This window comes from Nelusetta ayraudi, unplaced genomic scaffold, assembly GCF_046127955.1.
Source record: "Nelusetta ayraudi isolate G7.1 ecotype Tasmania unplaced genomic scaffold, CSIRO-AGI_Nayr_v1 ptg000168l, whole genome shotgun sequence".
Taxonomy (NCBI): domain Eukaryota; kingdom Metazoa; phylum Chordata; class Actinopteri; order Tetraodontiformes; family Monacanthidae; genus Nelusetta; species Nelusetta ayraudi.
Window position 1 is genome coordinate 1,257,411 of NW_027466218.1, and position 15,892 is coordinate 1,273,302.

The 15,892-nt window shown below is 44.8% G+C and overlaps 2 protein-coding genes across 3 annotated transcripts; both read left to right on the plus strand.

Moving 5' to 3' along the window:
- The first annotated feature begins 182 nt into the window (after positions 1–182).
- LOC142880350 (limbin-like) lies at positions 183–11,800 on the plus strand. 2 transcript variants are annotated; one of them, XM_076014204.1, is made up of 23 exons: positions 183–715; positions 1,248–1,323; positions 1,497–1,675; positions 1,871–1,927; positions 2,080–2,272; positions 2,358–2,458; positions 2,549–2,614; positions 2,966–3,100; positions 3,225–3,364; positions 4,089–4,413; positions 4,509–4,748; positions 4,874–5,049; positions 5,217–5,376; positions 5,477–5,653; positions 6,428–6,732; positions 6,821–6,995; positions 7,623–7,766; positions 7,887–8,114; positions 8,198–8,427; positions 8,528–8,615; positions 8,733–8,908; positions 10,978–11,079; positions 11,296–11,800. In XM_076014204.1, the coding sequence occupies exons 1-23, from the start codon at positions 482–484 to the stop codon at positions 11,666–11,668; spliced, it is 4,080 nt and encodes a 1,359-aa protein (XP_075870319.1). In that variant the 5' UTR covers positions 183–481; the 3' UTR covers positions 11,669–11,800. The 2 variants fall into 2 exon arrangements, with proteins under 2 accessions (XP_075870319.1, XP_075870320.1); XM_076014205.1 differs by having other exon boundaries at positions 1,251–1,323.
- Positions 11,801–12,335: 535 nt separating this feature from the next.
- On the plus strand, positions 12,336–14,434 carry cytl1 (cytokine like 1). Its single transcript, XM_076014208.1, has 4 exons — positions 12,336–12,602; positions 12,707–12,751; positions 13,411–13,557; positions 13,652–14,434. Exons 1-4 carry the CDS (start codon positions 12,453–12,455, stop codon positions 13,751–13,753), a joined length of 444 nt encoding a protein of 147 aa, XP_075870323.1. The 5' UTR covers positions 12,336–12,452; the 3' UTR covers positions 13,754–14,434.
- Positions 14,435–15,892: the final 1,458 nt, after the last annotated feature.

Here is a 15,892-nt window from a genome sequence, read left to right on the forward strand (position 1 = left end):
GACCTTATATTTACTAACTAATATACATTTAATATAAATGAGCAATACAATTATTCTAACTCAGACTCCTATGTTGTGTGTATGGTTCAACAGTTTGGATCATAACTTAATGGGATTTTAATTTGAAAGTAATAACCGGAAATCAATCTGCTACTTGAAGCTAAGTTTCGTCGTTGGAGCGATCCTTCTTCCCAAAGTTTTGGATTTTTTTTTCCTTCCGATGTTATGCACCGATGTCGACCACGAAACTTTTTAAATCAAACTTTCTAACACCGAGGTAACTTTAGTTTTAACCTACGGCTGCATGTATAAGCCAAACACGGCTATGCGGCTATGTCTATCGCGCTACTTTTAACAAAACAAATCTGTCAAACTGTTTTTTTAATGACGGATTTCGAACTGAGGGGGCAACATCCACAAAACAATGGTGCCCGTTAGCTAGAGGCTCTCCTGGCGAGGGCGGCACCGTCACAGCCTACGAATGCTTCTGGCGCACTGGATCGCGAACGGGTTCGCGGTGCTACTCCTGAACGTCCAAGTGCTGCTGTGCGCGCGACCCGATCCCACATTTTTACAGACGTGTTGTCGCAATGTGACGATCAGCGGCTCCACTCGGCACGCCGGTGTGCCGGAGTTCACATCTGGAAGCCAGCGGCGTTTTGTCCGAATGCGTCAGGATGCATCAAGCGGACGTTCCTTCTGGGTTGAACCTGAGGTATGGGACCTTTAAATGATTTGTGTTGTTGTAAACTTTATTACGGGCAATTTCCAATGCAAACAATCAAGTTACTAACATAAAGGAAATAATATATTTTTTAATCAGAAAATCCCAAAAGTTGCTGCATTTTCTTCAGAACAAAAATACTAGTGTCATCTGCAAATAACACAAATTGTAAGATTTTTGAAACCTTGTATAGATCGTTGATGTAAAAAATAACTAATTTGGGACCCAATACTGATCCCTGTGGGACTCCGCAGGTAATTTCTGAGTATGTTGATCTGCTGTCGTCTATTTGTATAAATTGTTGTCTATTACTTATGTAACTTTTCATCCAGTTACATCCAGATTGTCAGGTGTTAGAGGATGTTATGTTTTGAAAAACAAATGTTAATACCGTTATTGAACTACATTCCTTTAATGCATTGTGTCTGTTGGTAGCAGTTATTGCCCTCCCAGACATTGACAGTGCTTGGATTTAGATGTGTTCTGCATAAATACACATGAACTAATGCTCTCTTTACGTTAGCAGAAGAGCTCCACTCTCCATGTAACGCAGCAAGATTTTAAGAGGTCTGCAGGGATGGCATTGCTTCAGAAGGATGGTTTGTTGTTCTTTTATTTATTTTAATTAACAATTAACAACAAAAATACATATGCCAGATTAGTGGACAATGACACTGGAACTTTGCCAACTTCACAGACGTTTCAGAGAAATTATTTGTGTTTGTTACCAGTTATTTGCAATCCAGAAGTTTAAACGTGCTGTCTTGTACAGGTACGGTGGAACCCAGTGGAAACTCAGTGTTGTCTGCACTCAGCTCAGTGTCCTCTGCTGCCACGGCTCCACGGGGACACTCCTTTTACACGTTGTTTAGCTCCATCTCAAGCATCGTCCGCCTCCGCAGGCGAAGAAGCACACTTACCAGATTCAACCCAGGCCACGCGCTTCCTCAGGTGCATCTCTTCCCTGAGAGGAGTTTTAATTCACATGTGGCCATGTGTCATGAGGTTTACTGTATAAAATGCACTGAAGTTTCATTTTATGATTGTTTGTCATCAGAATTTGTCTGTAAACGTGTATATGCTTTGTCTTTATGTTTGTATGGGTGAATTTGTTTCACCACAACTCTGAGTTTATTGTTTCTTCAGGTTCACTTGATGGCACTTCCATCGGCTTTTGGAGTCAAGTTTCATAAGTGTGCACAGGTACATAAGCCTTATTATTCAAACATTACCCACTTCTTTCTAACAGTATTCCCATTAAATTCTACACTCTGATGTTTTCATCTTATTTTGAGCTGTGAGTAAATATTTCATCCAGGGGTTAATATTCTGTTGAATGTGGTTGTGGTCCTCAGGTGAAGATTGACACCGATCCTCCTCAGTTGACTTTCTTCTTGCTCATTCACAACATGGGCCCGGTGGGCAGCAGTGGCACCAACTTGTTCCAGGTGGCCATTAGGGACTCCATCTCCAGGATCGTACCTGTAAGAACTGAGGGCAAGATGGTGGAAAGAGGCTACCAGATGTTTGCCATTGACTCTCTCTCTGGTACGGAGCGAAATGTTTCAGAGCTGTATGTGCTGTGATTTTTGAAGTTTGATGTAAAATTCACTTTTTAAGACCTCTTTTACAGCTGGATCCAAGATTATTGTTAATTATACTGCTCAGGTCAGAAGCCGTATGAGTGAAGTCTTGGAACTTCCAGCGTTTTTGACGTTCTCAAATACCTCACAGGTATACAGAATTTTAAATGTTTTAATTTGGAAAAATAACAACAACAGCACATCTTTGTGAAAATTGACTTAAGTTTTTCTCCCTCCATAGAATGACGTAAGCATGTTTGGTCCATTGATGGCCAATCTGACGCTGAGAGTGAATTCCACTGACAGAGTGAGTAATGAGCAGTTCTTAAGAGTCCCATATACTGAATTATTAGCAGCGGGTTCCAAAAATAATGCCAGTGAAGCACAGCACTAGTTTAAGCAGAAAGCTGAAACTGTGAATTTTATTGCCCACGGTCCAGAGACCTAAATATCAAATTTTCTGGAGATCTACAGTTATTTGGAGTATTAATCATGGCTAACCACTTGCCAGGAGGTCAGAATTCACAATGACAATGACAAGTTAAGATCAGTCAGTGGGTTTAATACGGGACCTTAAACACAAACTGCCCACCTGCCCAGTGGTTACATCTTTGACTTGATCTGTTCTCTGATCTTATTTTGTGTTATTTATTACTAGATCTATCCCAACCATGGGGTCCACTTTGCTGGATTTGTTGTAGGTTTCTTTGTCATGTTGATCCTGCTGTCTCTGGGGTTTCTGGCCATGAACCTGATTGGTCCCAGAACCAGACTGAGCCTCCTTCAGCAAAGGGTATTGCAACTCTGTCTACTTGTCAGTTCATTGCACTTTTTATAGTCCATTACAGTTTTACAACTGAACCCACACATTATGATGGGTCATGCTAACACTGTTATGACTGTCATTATGGATTTAGAGGAAAAGAGACGAGTCAAACCCAGAGTATGCAGACTGCAACGTTAGTGAAACGATTAAAGACGAGGCCTCGTTTGAAGACAAGATGGTGGATACAATGGTGCTGGAGGATCCCCAGAATATGGCCCAGGCCTTGGAGAAGTGAGTGGAACACACTGTACAAAACTAATTTCACTCTCTAAGATTTCATTTAAAGCATTGAAAATCAACATAATGGCTGTCAGGAGGAGCAATCTGAGCATTCTGAGTTTGCCAGAATTCTTTACAAACATCGTAACCACACAGGGCAACTAGAAAGGAAGATTTCTTGTAGATCCATTTTGAAAAGCTTCCCGGAAAATAAGGCGGGTGTTTCGTCCTGGGTTTAGTTTGACAGAAACTGGAGTCTTTTAAAATATACGGCTGATCAAGCATCAATGTTGCAAGAGGATCATTTTGATCACAGCATTTCTTCATGGAAAAAAAGAGCACTAAAGTCTTTTCTCCTTTGAATTCTGGCCTCGCATCTGAGTGACAGACAGAAAGATTTTCCAAATTACCCTCATTCTTTTAAATTTATTTTTTGTTTTGAAATCCCCTCCATCTCGCCCGCCAGTTTTCCAAACAACTTCTCAGGGCTTTTTTCCAGATTGATATGTGTTTCAAATTCTGGAAAACATTCAATTTAGTCTGGCACATTTTACAACCATCAGTTAACATGTCAAAGCCAAACAGCTAACTTTGGTTTAAATCAATACTTGCATGACAGAATATGATCATATTTTCTCGATATTGTTATTTAAAGAAATTGATATATGAGTTGTGTGACTCCTCTGTGAATGTAATCACCTGATGTTAAATGAACTCCTCGTCCTCTCCCTGGCAGTCTTGAAATGTCGACTCTGCTGCGAGCCACCAGCAACCTGGAGGCCACACGGGTTCAGATCTACAAAGACGTGTTGTCGTCGCTGCTCAGCGGCCTGGGCTCCCGCGGCCAGGCCAGCGTCCAGGCCCAGGAAAGGCTCCTCAGTGTGCTCCACGGACAGCTGCTGGGCATGGAGGGCCGTCTGAAGGAGCAGAGGGCCGCCCGCATGGCTGCGCTCGCTTCCCAGTGTAACCTGGAGACTCGCGAGGAAATGGAAGCGGAGCATCACAGACAAGCTGCTGAGAAGGCCACGGCTGAGCTGCTGTGCCAACACGCAGACCAACAGGTAAAATATGTTTTGTTCTCTTTAAAGTGTATTATTTTTATTTCTTTTTTTTTTTTTTTACACATCATCAAATCAAGATTTCTTTGTGACTTTAGGAGCTTCTTCGCTGTAGCGTCCTCCTGGAGAAATTACACAAGCTGAGCCAGAGTCAGCTGCAGCTCATCCTGCTGGTCCGACATGAAGAGGCTTCGACGAAGGTCCAGAGGCAGATCATCGAGTGGCGGCGGGTGGAGCTGCACAAGATCTTCTCTGAGGAGCTGGAGGAGGCCACCAGGATGGGCGAGCTGGAGAAGAGCACAGCCAGGAGTCTTCTGCATGAATACTTTCAATGTCAAGTAAGTGAGAACAAACTATAAATTTCCTTCAGTTATTTCTCTCTCTCTCTAGTAGTCTCTCTCAAATAATAATAATAATAATAACTAATTTAATGTCATTATGCGGCCTGTTTTTTTCCGTCCAGGACCAGCTGGAGGAGGTGCTGGATGTGGTTCTGGCCAATCAGCGTTTTGTACTAGCAGAGCGTCACGCACAGCGGAAGTTCTTGGTCCACAGCCTCCACAGCCTCAACAGCCTGATTTCTGACACCTTCTCCAGCACCTCCAGCCATCTGGACAGCTGGTTCGCTCACCTCCAGAGGTTTGTTCACAAGAACACTTCCCATTCATTTTGCACAAGTCTTCTGATGCTGCATTCAAAGTTTTTCTTTTAAATACATTTCTTAAAAATAAAAAAGTTGCTCAAAGTCCCTCTTATCACAAAAACTGCTGTGATTTAAGCCTGTAAGGTTGTCTTCTCTCCACCAGAGGGAGCGTCTTACCTGCTGAGCAGATAGCGCAGCTGCAGGAGAAGGCCCAGAAAGAGGTGGTGGTGGTGAGGCAGAGGCTGGACGAGGCTCTGACCCAGGAGAAGAGGGCCATGCGCTGCGAGCTCATCAAAAAGAGGCGGGAGCTCATCTCCAACACTGTGAGGAGACCCTGCACACTGGAGCCCCTCTGCTCCTGTCATGGAACACACAGCACACCAATATTCACTAACATCCCACCCACTGTTTCGTCTGCACCAGCTGCGAGTCCACCGGCAGAGAGAGAAGGAGCTGTCGGCTCTGTCCAAAGGCCTGGAGGGGAGGACGGAGGTGGCGCAGCACCTGCAGCGCTGGCAGAACCTGCTGAATGCTCACAGCCTGGAACTGGCCGAGCTCATCAACAACCTGGATGAGGAGGCTGCCGCCGACATCCGCAAGGTTCACGTCTCTCATAGCAGCACAAGTTTGTGTGCAGGTTGTTTGTGTTTGGCTACACAGCTCCTAAAAATAAGTGTATTATTGCATATCTCAAAAGGTTCTCTGTAGGAAGTATTTTCAAAGAAAACAAAGCCTTCTATTAAAGGCCCAGTGTGGAACATTTAGGTATGAAATGAAACAGAGAATAGTCAATGTTTTGTGTAAGAGTCACTTGCTACTACTACACTTTTGTTATGAAGCGATTGTACTTCGATGAAGAGCAGGTGCATTATGAATTATGGATCTGCTTGGATTTGCTAAGTTGCTGAGTTGATCAGAGAGATGTAAAATCTATGCTATGTCATATAACAGGGATTGAAGATACTTTAGTAATCTATAGAAGGAAATGATTGTCTTGCAGCACCAACAACATCTCATAGACACAAAAATTAGCATTGATATTGTTTTCAGTATGTTTTCTTTCTTGTAGATGCCACTGCTCTGCACAATGGGCCTTTAAATGTTGTTTGTTGGAGATTTTATTGAAGGTCATATCTGGCGATCAGTGCTTTTATTGGTGTCCTGGCAACAAAAGTTGAAGGTTTAAATTAACAGCAAACAAACAACAAAAGCAAAGTGAACAACAACAAGATAAAACTGTATCATTTATTAGACTAAATATTTTGAACATCCTTATCAGCAGCACAGTTTTAACATCAGCACTTCACAGAGCCAAATGTTATCCAGCACACTTCTTCTTCAAACTCTGGGTCCTCCTCTGTCGATGCTCTGCAGGTGATAATGCGTTTGATCCAGAGTGCCGTGGCTGAGGTGAAGGCCATCCAGCCCTCTGCTGCCCAGGACCTGCTGGCACTGCTGCCTCCGGGGAAGCATCGATCCCTGCCGGAGTTGGAGGCAGGGTCAGGAGGTCAAGGAGGACAGGGAGGCAGCGCTCTGCTGCCGGGTCAGGAGAAACTGCACCAGGAAGGCAAGGCGGCCCTCCGCACCCTCAGCAGCACCAGAGAGTCGCTGCGGGAGGCCATGGAGAGGGAGCTGCAGGAGCAGAGGGAGATCAGGGCGCAGTGCAGGGCCTTCTTCAGGTCAGTGGTGCTGCCATTAACCACAAATGCTGTACATAATAAAAACTTTTCACCTTTTTTCTTTCGTTTTTTTGTTACTCTTGCTCAGCTGTTTGTGCTCGTCCCAGTCGTCTCTGTGCGAAGACGACTGTCTCAGAATGAAGCTGGAGTTTCAGAAGTGTCTCTCTGTAATGGACCGCTGCCTCGTGCTGCCTCACGCTGTCTCCAGAGCCAAAATTCACTCAGCGCTGACAGCGAGGAGGAGGGAGAGCGAGGAGAAATTGGTGAGTGAGCCCACTTTTGTTCTTTTTTTTTTTTTTTTTTTTTTTTTAAACAAAGTGTTTTTTTTTTTTTTCAGGTTTACGAAACATCTGCTTAAACGTACGCTGCTTCCCTGCTGCATGTCTGCTGCTAGAACATGCAGGGTTTTTTTTGTTTATTGCTACTTGTATCAATAAATTTATGCCAGGGACTCTGGAGAAAAAGTGTGTCCAAAATCCAAAATAATCATGCGGGCCCGGAGCACGAGCCAGGGGGAATCAGAACTCTGATCTGACGGAACCGATACGCTGCGTTTGTCTCGTCGTAAACTTTGGTGATTTCAAACGATTTCGGCATTAAATCTCTCCAGGATGTGATCGTAAAGAGGAACTAGGTCACCACATTGAACAGCAACAGCCTAAATAAACTTGAGAAAGACGCGGTGGTGAATTAGACAGCTTTTTCAACTCAACCCAAATTGGCAAAAAAAGAAACCCTGGTTGTCACAATAGTGCAGCTGCTGGATGAGTGCACGCTGTTCTTCAGAAATAATAAAGGGCTTTGCAGTGTTTTTCTTTCCTAATATCATAACAACATGTTTGAGTCCTTTTCCACAACCACCTCATGGATATTGTGGTTTCTTTGCGCAGATGAAGATTCGGTCCAAGGGGAAAACCAGCGGGAACAGACTGAAAACGGACACGTCTGATCTGCTGCTCTTCCAGAAACAGCTGGACGACAGAATCCGACTTTTTGAGGAGGAAAAGGAGACAGAGAACGTTGTCGCAAACAAAGTAAAACTGCTTTTTTTTTTAACTGTAATTTCATCTCCGTGACCTCAGGTCACCTGTAAGTGAAGCCGTAAATTTTTGTTTCCATCCCACGAACTCGGTGAATGTTCTTGACTCGTGCAGGTGATGGAAGAGATGCGGACGGAGCGCGAGGACGAGCTGCTCTCCCGGGCCGACAGCTTGGCCACGCAGATGGCTTCGCTCCACTACCAGAAGGCCGAGAGGAGGACCAGGGTCCTGGAAACCTCCCAAGCCGTTCTCACTCTGCACGGCTTATTAATGGAAGAGCTGAGGGAGAGCAAGAGCCTGAAGAGACAAGACATGGCCCATATTATAGGCGGCCACTGCTCGGTGGGTGGTGCAGCGACTCCTTCGCCTTCTTGTGCTTCTCGCGAGAACCTTGAACACAGCGTTACCTTCCACTCCTGCTCCAGGCCCTGGAAGAAGCAGAAGAGCAGATTCAGAAGGAGTGGACGAAGGAGTTGGACGGCCCGGCGAAGAATCGGCCTGCAGTCGAGTCAAATCTGGCAGCGCAGTCTGACGGCGGCGAGGAGGGAACGGAGGAGGAGAAACTGCTGGAGGTGCAGCAGGAGTGTCGGATGACGGCCATCGTCCAGGAAGCTCTGAGCAAGCGCGGTGAGGTGGTCGCACTGTTGACTGAGAGGTGAGCGCCGGCGGAGAATTTTCTCACGTTTTGCAATATTGCATGACAAAACTCCCTGGTTTTCATGAGCGACAACATTTACATTTCACAATGTTTTCAGGCTGCAGGAAAAAACCTCCGGCGATCAAGCGGCACAAGACTTAAAGGAACAAATGATGCTCAAGAGGCTCCACACAAACTGTGACCAGGTCTGAAATGACCAACATGCAGATGTGTTTTAAACAAGGGTGCATCCTCACCTCACCTCACCTCACCTCACCTCTTTGTGTGCTGAGGCTCAAGTCGTTTCTGTTTCATCTCCTCAGGACGTCATGTTTGCGTCCCAGCTGGTGAAGCAGAGTGAGGCGTCTGCCGAGGTTCTCCTGGAGGTGCTGCGCCTCCTCCTCCCCACCCTGCCGGAGGGCGAGCTCCTCTCCGTGACCGACGCCCTCTGCCCCAAGCAGCACCCGCCGCCTTCGTCTGCAGAGCAGGAGCACGCAGGGTGAGTAGCCGAGCAGAAGAGCGATATTTCTAAAATTTCGACAAAATACCGTTGCGATCTGCAGGGGTTTCCAATGAATGGTGTGAAGCACATAAGCCGTAATTCTCGTAAAATCTCGTCCTGCGAGACCCCACTGTGAGGAGGATGGAGGCACGGAATTTCTTGTATAAATCTGCAATGTTGTTTGCTGTCAAGAATGGTTGTTATATTTTTCTCTTTGATTACTTGTAAAAAATATTCCGTCTCCTCCTCCGTCCAAACATAATGCGCCATTTTCACTTGAAGTGAACTGGTCACGTGACCCCGTACCTCACGTGTAAATGCGAAAAAAACGTGTTTCCATAATACTTTTGCGATCTACCTCTACATCGATAAGTCTGAAAAACCACCTCATGAGAGCGTCAAAACCTTTTAGCCATATTTGAGAGGTTTTTCAAAGTTTAGATGTTTCCATTACCAATCTTTTATTGCGATATTTTGGTTTTGCGCAATTCCAGGGGTCATGGAAACAAAGCTATTGATGTAATTTTTCCAGGCAACACAGTTTTTTTTTTGTTTTTTGTCTGTTTGTGGACGGCGGCGCCATTTTGCTTTACTTCCGTGCAGAACATCCAGTGTTGTTTTGTTATCGTTTTATAGTATTTTCTGGGATTACTCGGATCTGTTTACTAATCGGACCAAACATGGCTTTTTATTAGCGTCACGGTGCCAAACACGAGCCTCTTAATTTGTGTTATTATCCTTTTTTGTTTTAATTCCAACTCAATAAAAAACATTTGTGCTGGACGTGCACAGCTGGAGTTTCAGGGAGAATGTTTGTTTCTACCTCGGGAAGCATGTTTCCTTGCGGCGCCGCTGATTAAATAGAAGCAGCATGTGAATGAAAACAATCCGACTGTGCAAGAAGCGTTTTTAATGTTGGACAACAAATGCTGTTTTGCCCCATGAGGGCCCTTCTCTCCCCCAAGCGAAGATGCAGAGATAAATGGTTTTACTCATGGTTTAATTTCCCTCTCCTCCATCCTGATACACTCACGTCTGGCCCCCGCTGAGTCTTTATTGCTTTACTGATGAATAATGCTTCATGCATGAGGACTCTTTGGATCTGGGCTGTCTGGCCAAAGGACAATAGGATTAAAGTGATCTGTTTGGAAAAATATGTGACACATGTTTTCTTCGTTTTTCGCGTTGTTTTGTTCCTGTACTTGGTTTCCTTGCCGTTTCCTAACTTTGCATTTCCGTTTTAATTTTTATTTATGAATTAATGTCAGCGCCTAGATGTTAAAACCAAATCTATGCTTAACACCGAAACGGAACGCTTAGGTCACGTCTTTGCTTCTTTCTTTTAGCCCTGTTACGCCACCGCACAAATGAAAGTTGTTTTTCTGCCCGTTCTTTTGAGCTGTGTGGAACTCCAGGGAATTCCCTTCCAGCAACACAACTCTTAACAGGTTGGAACCCGGTGGGGTCACTGACCTCAAATCAGTCCCACTCTGAGATGAGAACCTCTCAGGAAGGATTGAAGGGAATGTTTTTCAAGGATGAAATCACTTAATTCGGCGCTCAGAGGTTAAAGGGCGCTGAAAAATCCATGTTCTAGTTGTAGTGGCAGAGGGAAAGAATTCAAGCACTTTCACTTTCCCATTGATCATTTGCATTTCCATCTGCTCAGTTAACTTCCCAGAAAAGAGGAAAAAATATATCCATCCCTTCTTTTGCTCACTCCACTTTAGATAGTTCTGAAAATCATCCTTCTGTGACATCACAAAGGGCATTGATACCATTTTGTTGGTTTCCCACTCTGAGACTGCCCGTCTAGACTATTTCAATTTCAGTTGTCCTTGCTTGTGTCAGGAATGAAAAATTAAGATCAATACCACAAAACCCAAATGAAATAGGAACTTTAGTTATATTTTGGTGATGTTGCACCACGTAATCAAGTTCTTCATCAGACGTTTTTACATGTACTAAATGAATCTGAAAAGCTGCAACTCGATTGGCTCATGGGGGCTCAAAAAAGAAAAGAAAAAAAATATTGTCCAAGTTACCTGCTGCACCCATTTGTCCAGGTGTGCCGGGGGCTTCGACCGACGTCTCCCTGTGAAGCTGAGGGCCGACGTGGTCCGGAAGGTTCTGCTGCAGAAGACCAGCTGCTGTGCGGCCAGAGAGAGGTGAGTGTGGCCTCAGCCGGCTGCTCTCTACACAAAGACTCAGTGTCGAAGCCTCATCGGCCCGTTTGTGGTTCAGTGGTCAGCAGGCATCGTAAACAAATCGGCCTTTTCATGGCTCGTATTGTTTGGCCGCGCCGACCACGCGGATGAGGTAAGCACTCGCAACACTCCAAGGCCATTAACAAACGCCGCCTTTGTCCTCCTCCTTTTTCAAAGACTCCCGGGAAAGTGGCAAAGTCTGACGGAGAAGCTGCTGCCCAGATCCTGTGAAAGGGAGGCGGTGGCGGTGGCGGAGAAGAGAAAGGAGGACGCTTCGGCCATTTACAAGTCGGAGGCGGTAACACAACGAAACGATGAAGCCGCGAGTGAAAGCGGCGAGCACTCGGTGAACGAGACGCCACAGAGCGAGGCGGTGGCGGCGGCGGCGGCTGCCTGGACCGAGCTCAACGTCCCCGCAGCCGAAGAAAGGCTGTTTGTGTTTCGGTGTCCACCTGAGTCGTGTGACAGCTCAGGCCCTCCCAAGAGGAAAAAGAAGAGGAATTTTCTCAACCTCAGGAAAGGCTCAGTGGCGCCGACGGATCTACCTTAAAACACACAGAACTTTTTTCTTTCTTTTTTTTTATACATTTATATTAAAATCTATGATCATGTAGCAGAGGGTTCAAATGTAATGTAGTGTGTGTAAAACACATGGCTCTGTTTTCTTTTACTTTCCTTTTTTTTTTTTTTAAATAATATAAAATAAAGGCAGCTAAACCTTTTTGTTGAAATCATAATTCGAGCTTTGAATCACAAGGTCTTGTAACAACTTACAGGTTCCATATTCCACATATTTTCCTTTTTGCAAAATAAAAATCTACTTCCCACCGGTCTGCACTCACATACACATGATTAAATACTCCACATTTTAAATATTGGCTTTGAGAGCTGAATGTTCTGTCTACACGTGAGCATGCAATAATGTATTTAGCATAAGCTTTGGTTTTTTGCCAAAAATTGATGTCCTTCACAGATCACTTTCATAAACCATCTCCAGGCAAAGACACAAGAGAGGCATTTTTTTTTTCAGGAGAGGAAACGGTTGCAAAATATTTATCAGGGGGGAAAATATCACGTGGGCTCCCTAAACAGACCCCAACATGTTTCCCTTCATGCCTGCGTGCGCCTCCACGTCATCGGCTGTTTTGCTCTCTTTTTTTTTTCTTTTTTTTTCTTTCCCTCTCTCTCTCTCTCTCTCTCTCTCTCTCTCTCTCTCGACCACTTCCATCCTTTAAAAAAAATAAAACTGCAGCCAGCCCCCTCTAGTCTCTAAGCCCCCGGAATCTCTCCGGACTGGAGCGACTGAAAACAGCACTCACCGTCTCGGCAGCGACATGAGGCTGGAAGTGGCCGCCCTCCTCTGCGTCCTCGGCGCGGTCCGCCTGTCGGACTGCGCGCCGCCGCTGACCTGCTACTCCAGAGCGCTGGTGCTGAGCGACGAGATCATGACTCTGCTGGACAAGATCCACACCTACCACCGCACGGTGAGCACAACGCCAACAAACTGGTTTGAGTCCTTTTTTTCTTCTTCTTCTTCCTTCTTTCTTTCATTCTTTCCTAATACTTTTGGTGCTTGTTCGCGTTTCAGAAAGCCTGCGCTGAGATTCTGCCAACCATCTTCCTGGACGTGCACGTAAGTTGAGCAATACGGTGCTGAAACGCTGTCAGAACCGGATTCTTTTTCTGGTAAAACCGTCATGATGGATGTGGCTGTGGAGGTTTCTCAGTCGTCCAGGTCATCAGCCTAACTTTCAAGGGTCAGGATAAGCAAGACAGTTTGTATAAAAGCACAGATGTGTCATGACATGAACGGCTCTCTCTTTTGAAAACACAAATACATGAACGCAAACTCTGTATTGCGTGTTGCCTGCAGACTTTGCATAACCATGACAGTCTGCCGCTACAAAAAAACAACACAAATTCAGAGTCTGTTCTTTGATAAAATGGCTAAAATGATAAATGATTTGTTTTTACAGAGCAGCAATAATAGGCCATGAAAAGAGACAGGTGTTCAAAAGCAAACAACAACAAACACCTTGGACTTTGGGGTCCTCTGTCAGCCAACGATAAAACCCAGGACTGCTGCCTTGGGGTCCTGCTAAGTTTGCACGTTGCTTTTATACTCACAGATGAGTGAGTGGTGTTTAAACCACCAGACTGACAGGAGGCTGATTAGTTGCCCTCTCCCAAAGCAGCAGCACTGTGACTTCCATATTTTATTCCATTTTTGTTTGTTTGATTGTTTGTGTTCATACCCACGTGTATGCCAACACTGATTTTCACCCCCTGCAGAACGGCTGCATCACGTCCAAGCTCCGCGACTTCCTCTACGTGCTGCTCAACCATCCGGTCCCCTACTGCAGAGAGCGTCCCAGGATGGTGATGCTGAAACGCAAAACCCAGAACCTCTACACCATCATCACCCGAGTCTGCTATCGGGTGAGAGAGTTGTTTTAGTTATTTTCATCGTCTTTGCAGCTGTGAGATCCCCTGCTTTCTCATCCATGTGTTTGTGCTCCTGTTTGGCTTGCAGGACCTGGTGTTTTTCACCGAGGACTGCGCAGCCATCGACACCGGCCACACCTCACCGTACTACGCTGAGGACCGCCTGCAGCTGCTGCAGGAGGAGAGATGAGCAACACACAGAGTGGACGGACAGACAGACGGACAGACCAACACACACACACACACAAAACACACAGTGCTGTTACATGTCGTACCTTGCCGGCTACACATTTAGCTGCGCTCCTCATGTTAGCGGTCATGTGTGGCTGCATTCCAAGCCCACAGTGCAGAACTTTTCCACAGGAAATTTGCTGAATGCCAACCATACCGAAGAAAACCTCGGAATAATAAACCCAATAAGAGATGCTTGTGAGCCGAGTTTAACCGCCGCTTACTTTTGCGGAGCTGATCAAAGCTTTCCGGGTCATTAAGGGATATATGTCGGCTTAACCCTCGGGTCTGACTCACGGGCCTTTTAAAGGAACACCATAGAGCATTCTGTGAAACACGGGGACTGTAAATGTTACATAATAAATCAATCATGGCCCTTTTCTCCTCAATCTTTGGCCGTACAGTGAGTTGATTCAGGGTTTCATGCAATACATTTTTCATTTGAACTTTTATAGCCTCCACTCCAAAACAAGTTCCGACAGTGCTGTCCTTTGTGCTGAAGCTAAACAAGATGTTTTTGACCTCGAATTTGTAGAAGGGCCTATGTAATGAACATGTTAGAGATGTATGTTTTTATATGAACAGATTACAAAACTCTCTATGTTTCACTTTATGTAATAAAAAATGTTTTTATACATCAGCTTGTTTTAATGCCTGAAGTAATTTCCTGGAAATGTCCAATTTCCTGTTGCGCCTAAGGTACACCGTTTGGATGGTTTGAATTGCAAATGACAAATGATTGTCTTTACTTCAAGGAAGAAAGGAAATACCGCTACACACTACTACTACTACTACTACTACTACTAAAGCTAGTAGTAGTAGTAGTAGTAGTAGTAGTTGACGTTGTTCTTTTTGGATTTCAGGGCACAGTTCAAAATGTAACATCTGCTGCCCTCTGTTGGCCAGATTGTAATTTCCTAATCCGTGTTTTTCACTATTTTGCGATACCTATGTGCTGCATAAGAATTTAGAATTAGTCAGTAGTCAGTCGCGTCAATACTAACCGTAACCGAGGGCTGCAAACACGAAACAAAACGGAAGTCCACCTGGCCACTAGGGGCACCAAACTGAGGGATGGGCCAAACCTGTGGAAGCGGTTCCTCTTTTAACCGAGAGTGCCCCTCCTAGTGGCCAGGTGCACTTCCGTTTCTTTTTTTTAATTTGCCGCGTTTATCTCCTGCAGCACTTCCGTTTTGTTTCGTAAATATGCAGCGTTTGCAGCTCCCGGCCACCGTAGGATACCGCCTTATACAGTGTCCCCTAAAGTAACAGTAAGATGTCTCGTTTATTTGTCTATCGGTCTTAGGACTTGTGTGTGTTACCTTTAGAAGTATACACACCGCAACTGTTAGTTTTTCACTCATTGATGGTGACTGAAAAGCAAACATTCACCCCTAAAAGCTTTAATGCTATCTTGTATGCAGCCACAGCTTGAGCTGATGCTGTTTTGCATTGTTTTTGATGGGTTGGTTAGGGGAAAAGCTGTAAACAAGGGTGTAATATTTTAATTTCATACCTGTTTTTATTAATATGTTTTTGATATCTTGCTCGTCATCGCGGTTTGAACCTCTCACAGGATTGCATTTCTTATGAAAGTACTTATATGTTTTGGCTTGTGCAGCCTTAAATGGAGTCTCGTAAAGAGGTGTGTGAGGCAGGTCTGTGCTGTGAGTTAACTTGTCACTAGGTGGTGCTGGTTGCTCACTTTTTCCACCTTCAGATCGGGGCCGTTTCATATCAGCATACAGCTGCTGACCTGTCTGCACAATTTGTTCTTGCGCACACTTTCCTGCAGCCATGGATGCAAGGGATTTTGATTTCAGCAGCACGCAATATACCTACTATGAATCTTTAGCACTAGAAGACTGTAAAAAAAAAAAAAAAAAAAAAAAAAAGTACCATTGCTGCAACATGCTTCCTCTGTTAATGATCCTACAAACAACAAGACTAAATCACTCCTCTGCACGATATCTATTTTACATCTATTCATTATTTAGACCAAATATCCATCAGCTGTTTATCATTTAACAATCTGCAGTTGATGTTGTACCTTTGCGGCCACATTAAAGTCCTCAAACTCTCTCATCTTAACACAACC

What these genes read in the sequence shown, in the direction of transcription:
- LOC142880350 (XM_076014204.1), top strand. Translation starts at nt 482, where the DNA reads ATGCTTCTGGCGCACTGGATCGCGAACGGGTTCGCGGTGCTACTCCTG. An exon ending in TGGTTCGCTCACCTCCAGAG is followed by an intron (nt 5,050 to 5,216) that starts GTTTGTTCACAA and finishes TCTCTCCACCAG; the next exon opens with AGGGAGCGTCTTACCTGCTG. An exon ending in TCCACACAAACTGTGACCAG is followed by an intron (nt 8,616 to 8,732) that starts GTCTGAAATGAC and finishes TCATCTCCTCAG; the next exon opens with GACGTCATGTTTGCGTCCCA.
- cytl1 (XM_076014208.1), top strand. Translation starts at nt 12,453, where the DNA reads ATGAGGCTGGAAGTGGCCGCCCTCCTCTGCGTCCTCGGCGCGGTCCGC. An exon ending in TCCACACCTACCACCGCACG is followed by an intron (nt 12,603 to 12,706) that starts GTGAGCACAACG and finishes TTCGCGTTTCAG; the next exon opens with AAAGCCTGCGCTGAGATTCT. An exon ending in CCATCTTCCTGGACGTGCAC is followed by an intron (nt 12,752 to 13,410) that starts GTAAGTTGAGCA and finishes CACCCCCTGCAG; the next exon opens with AACGGCTGCATCACGTCCAA.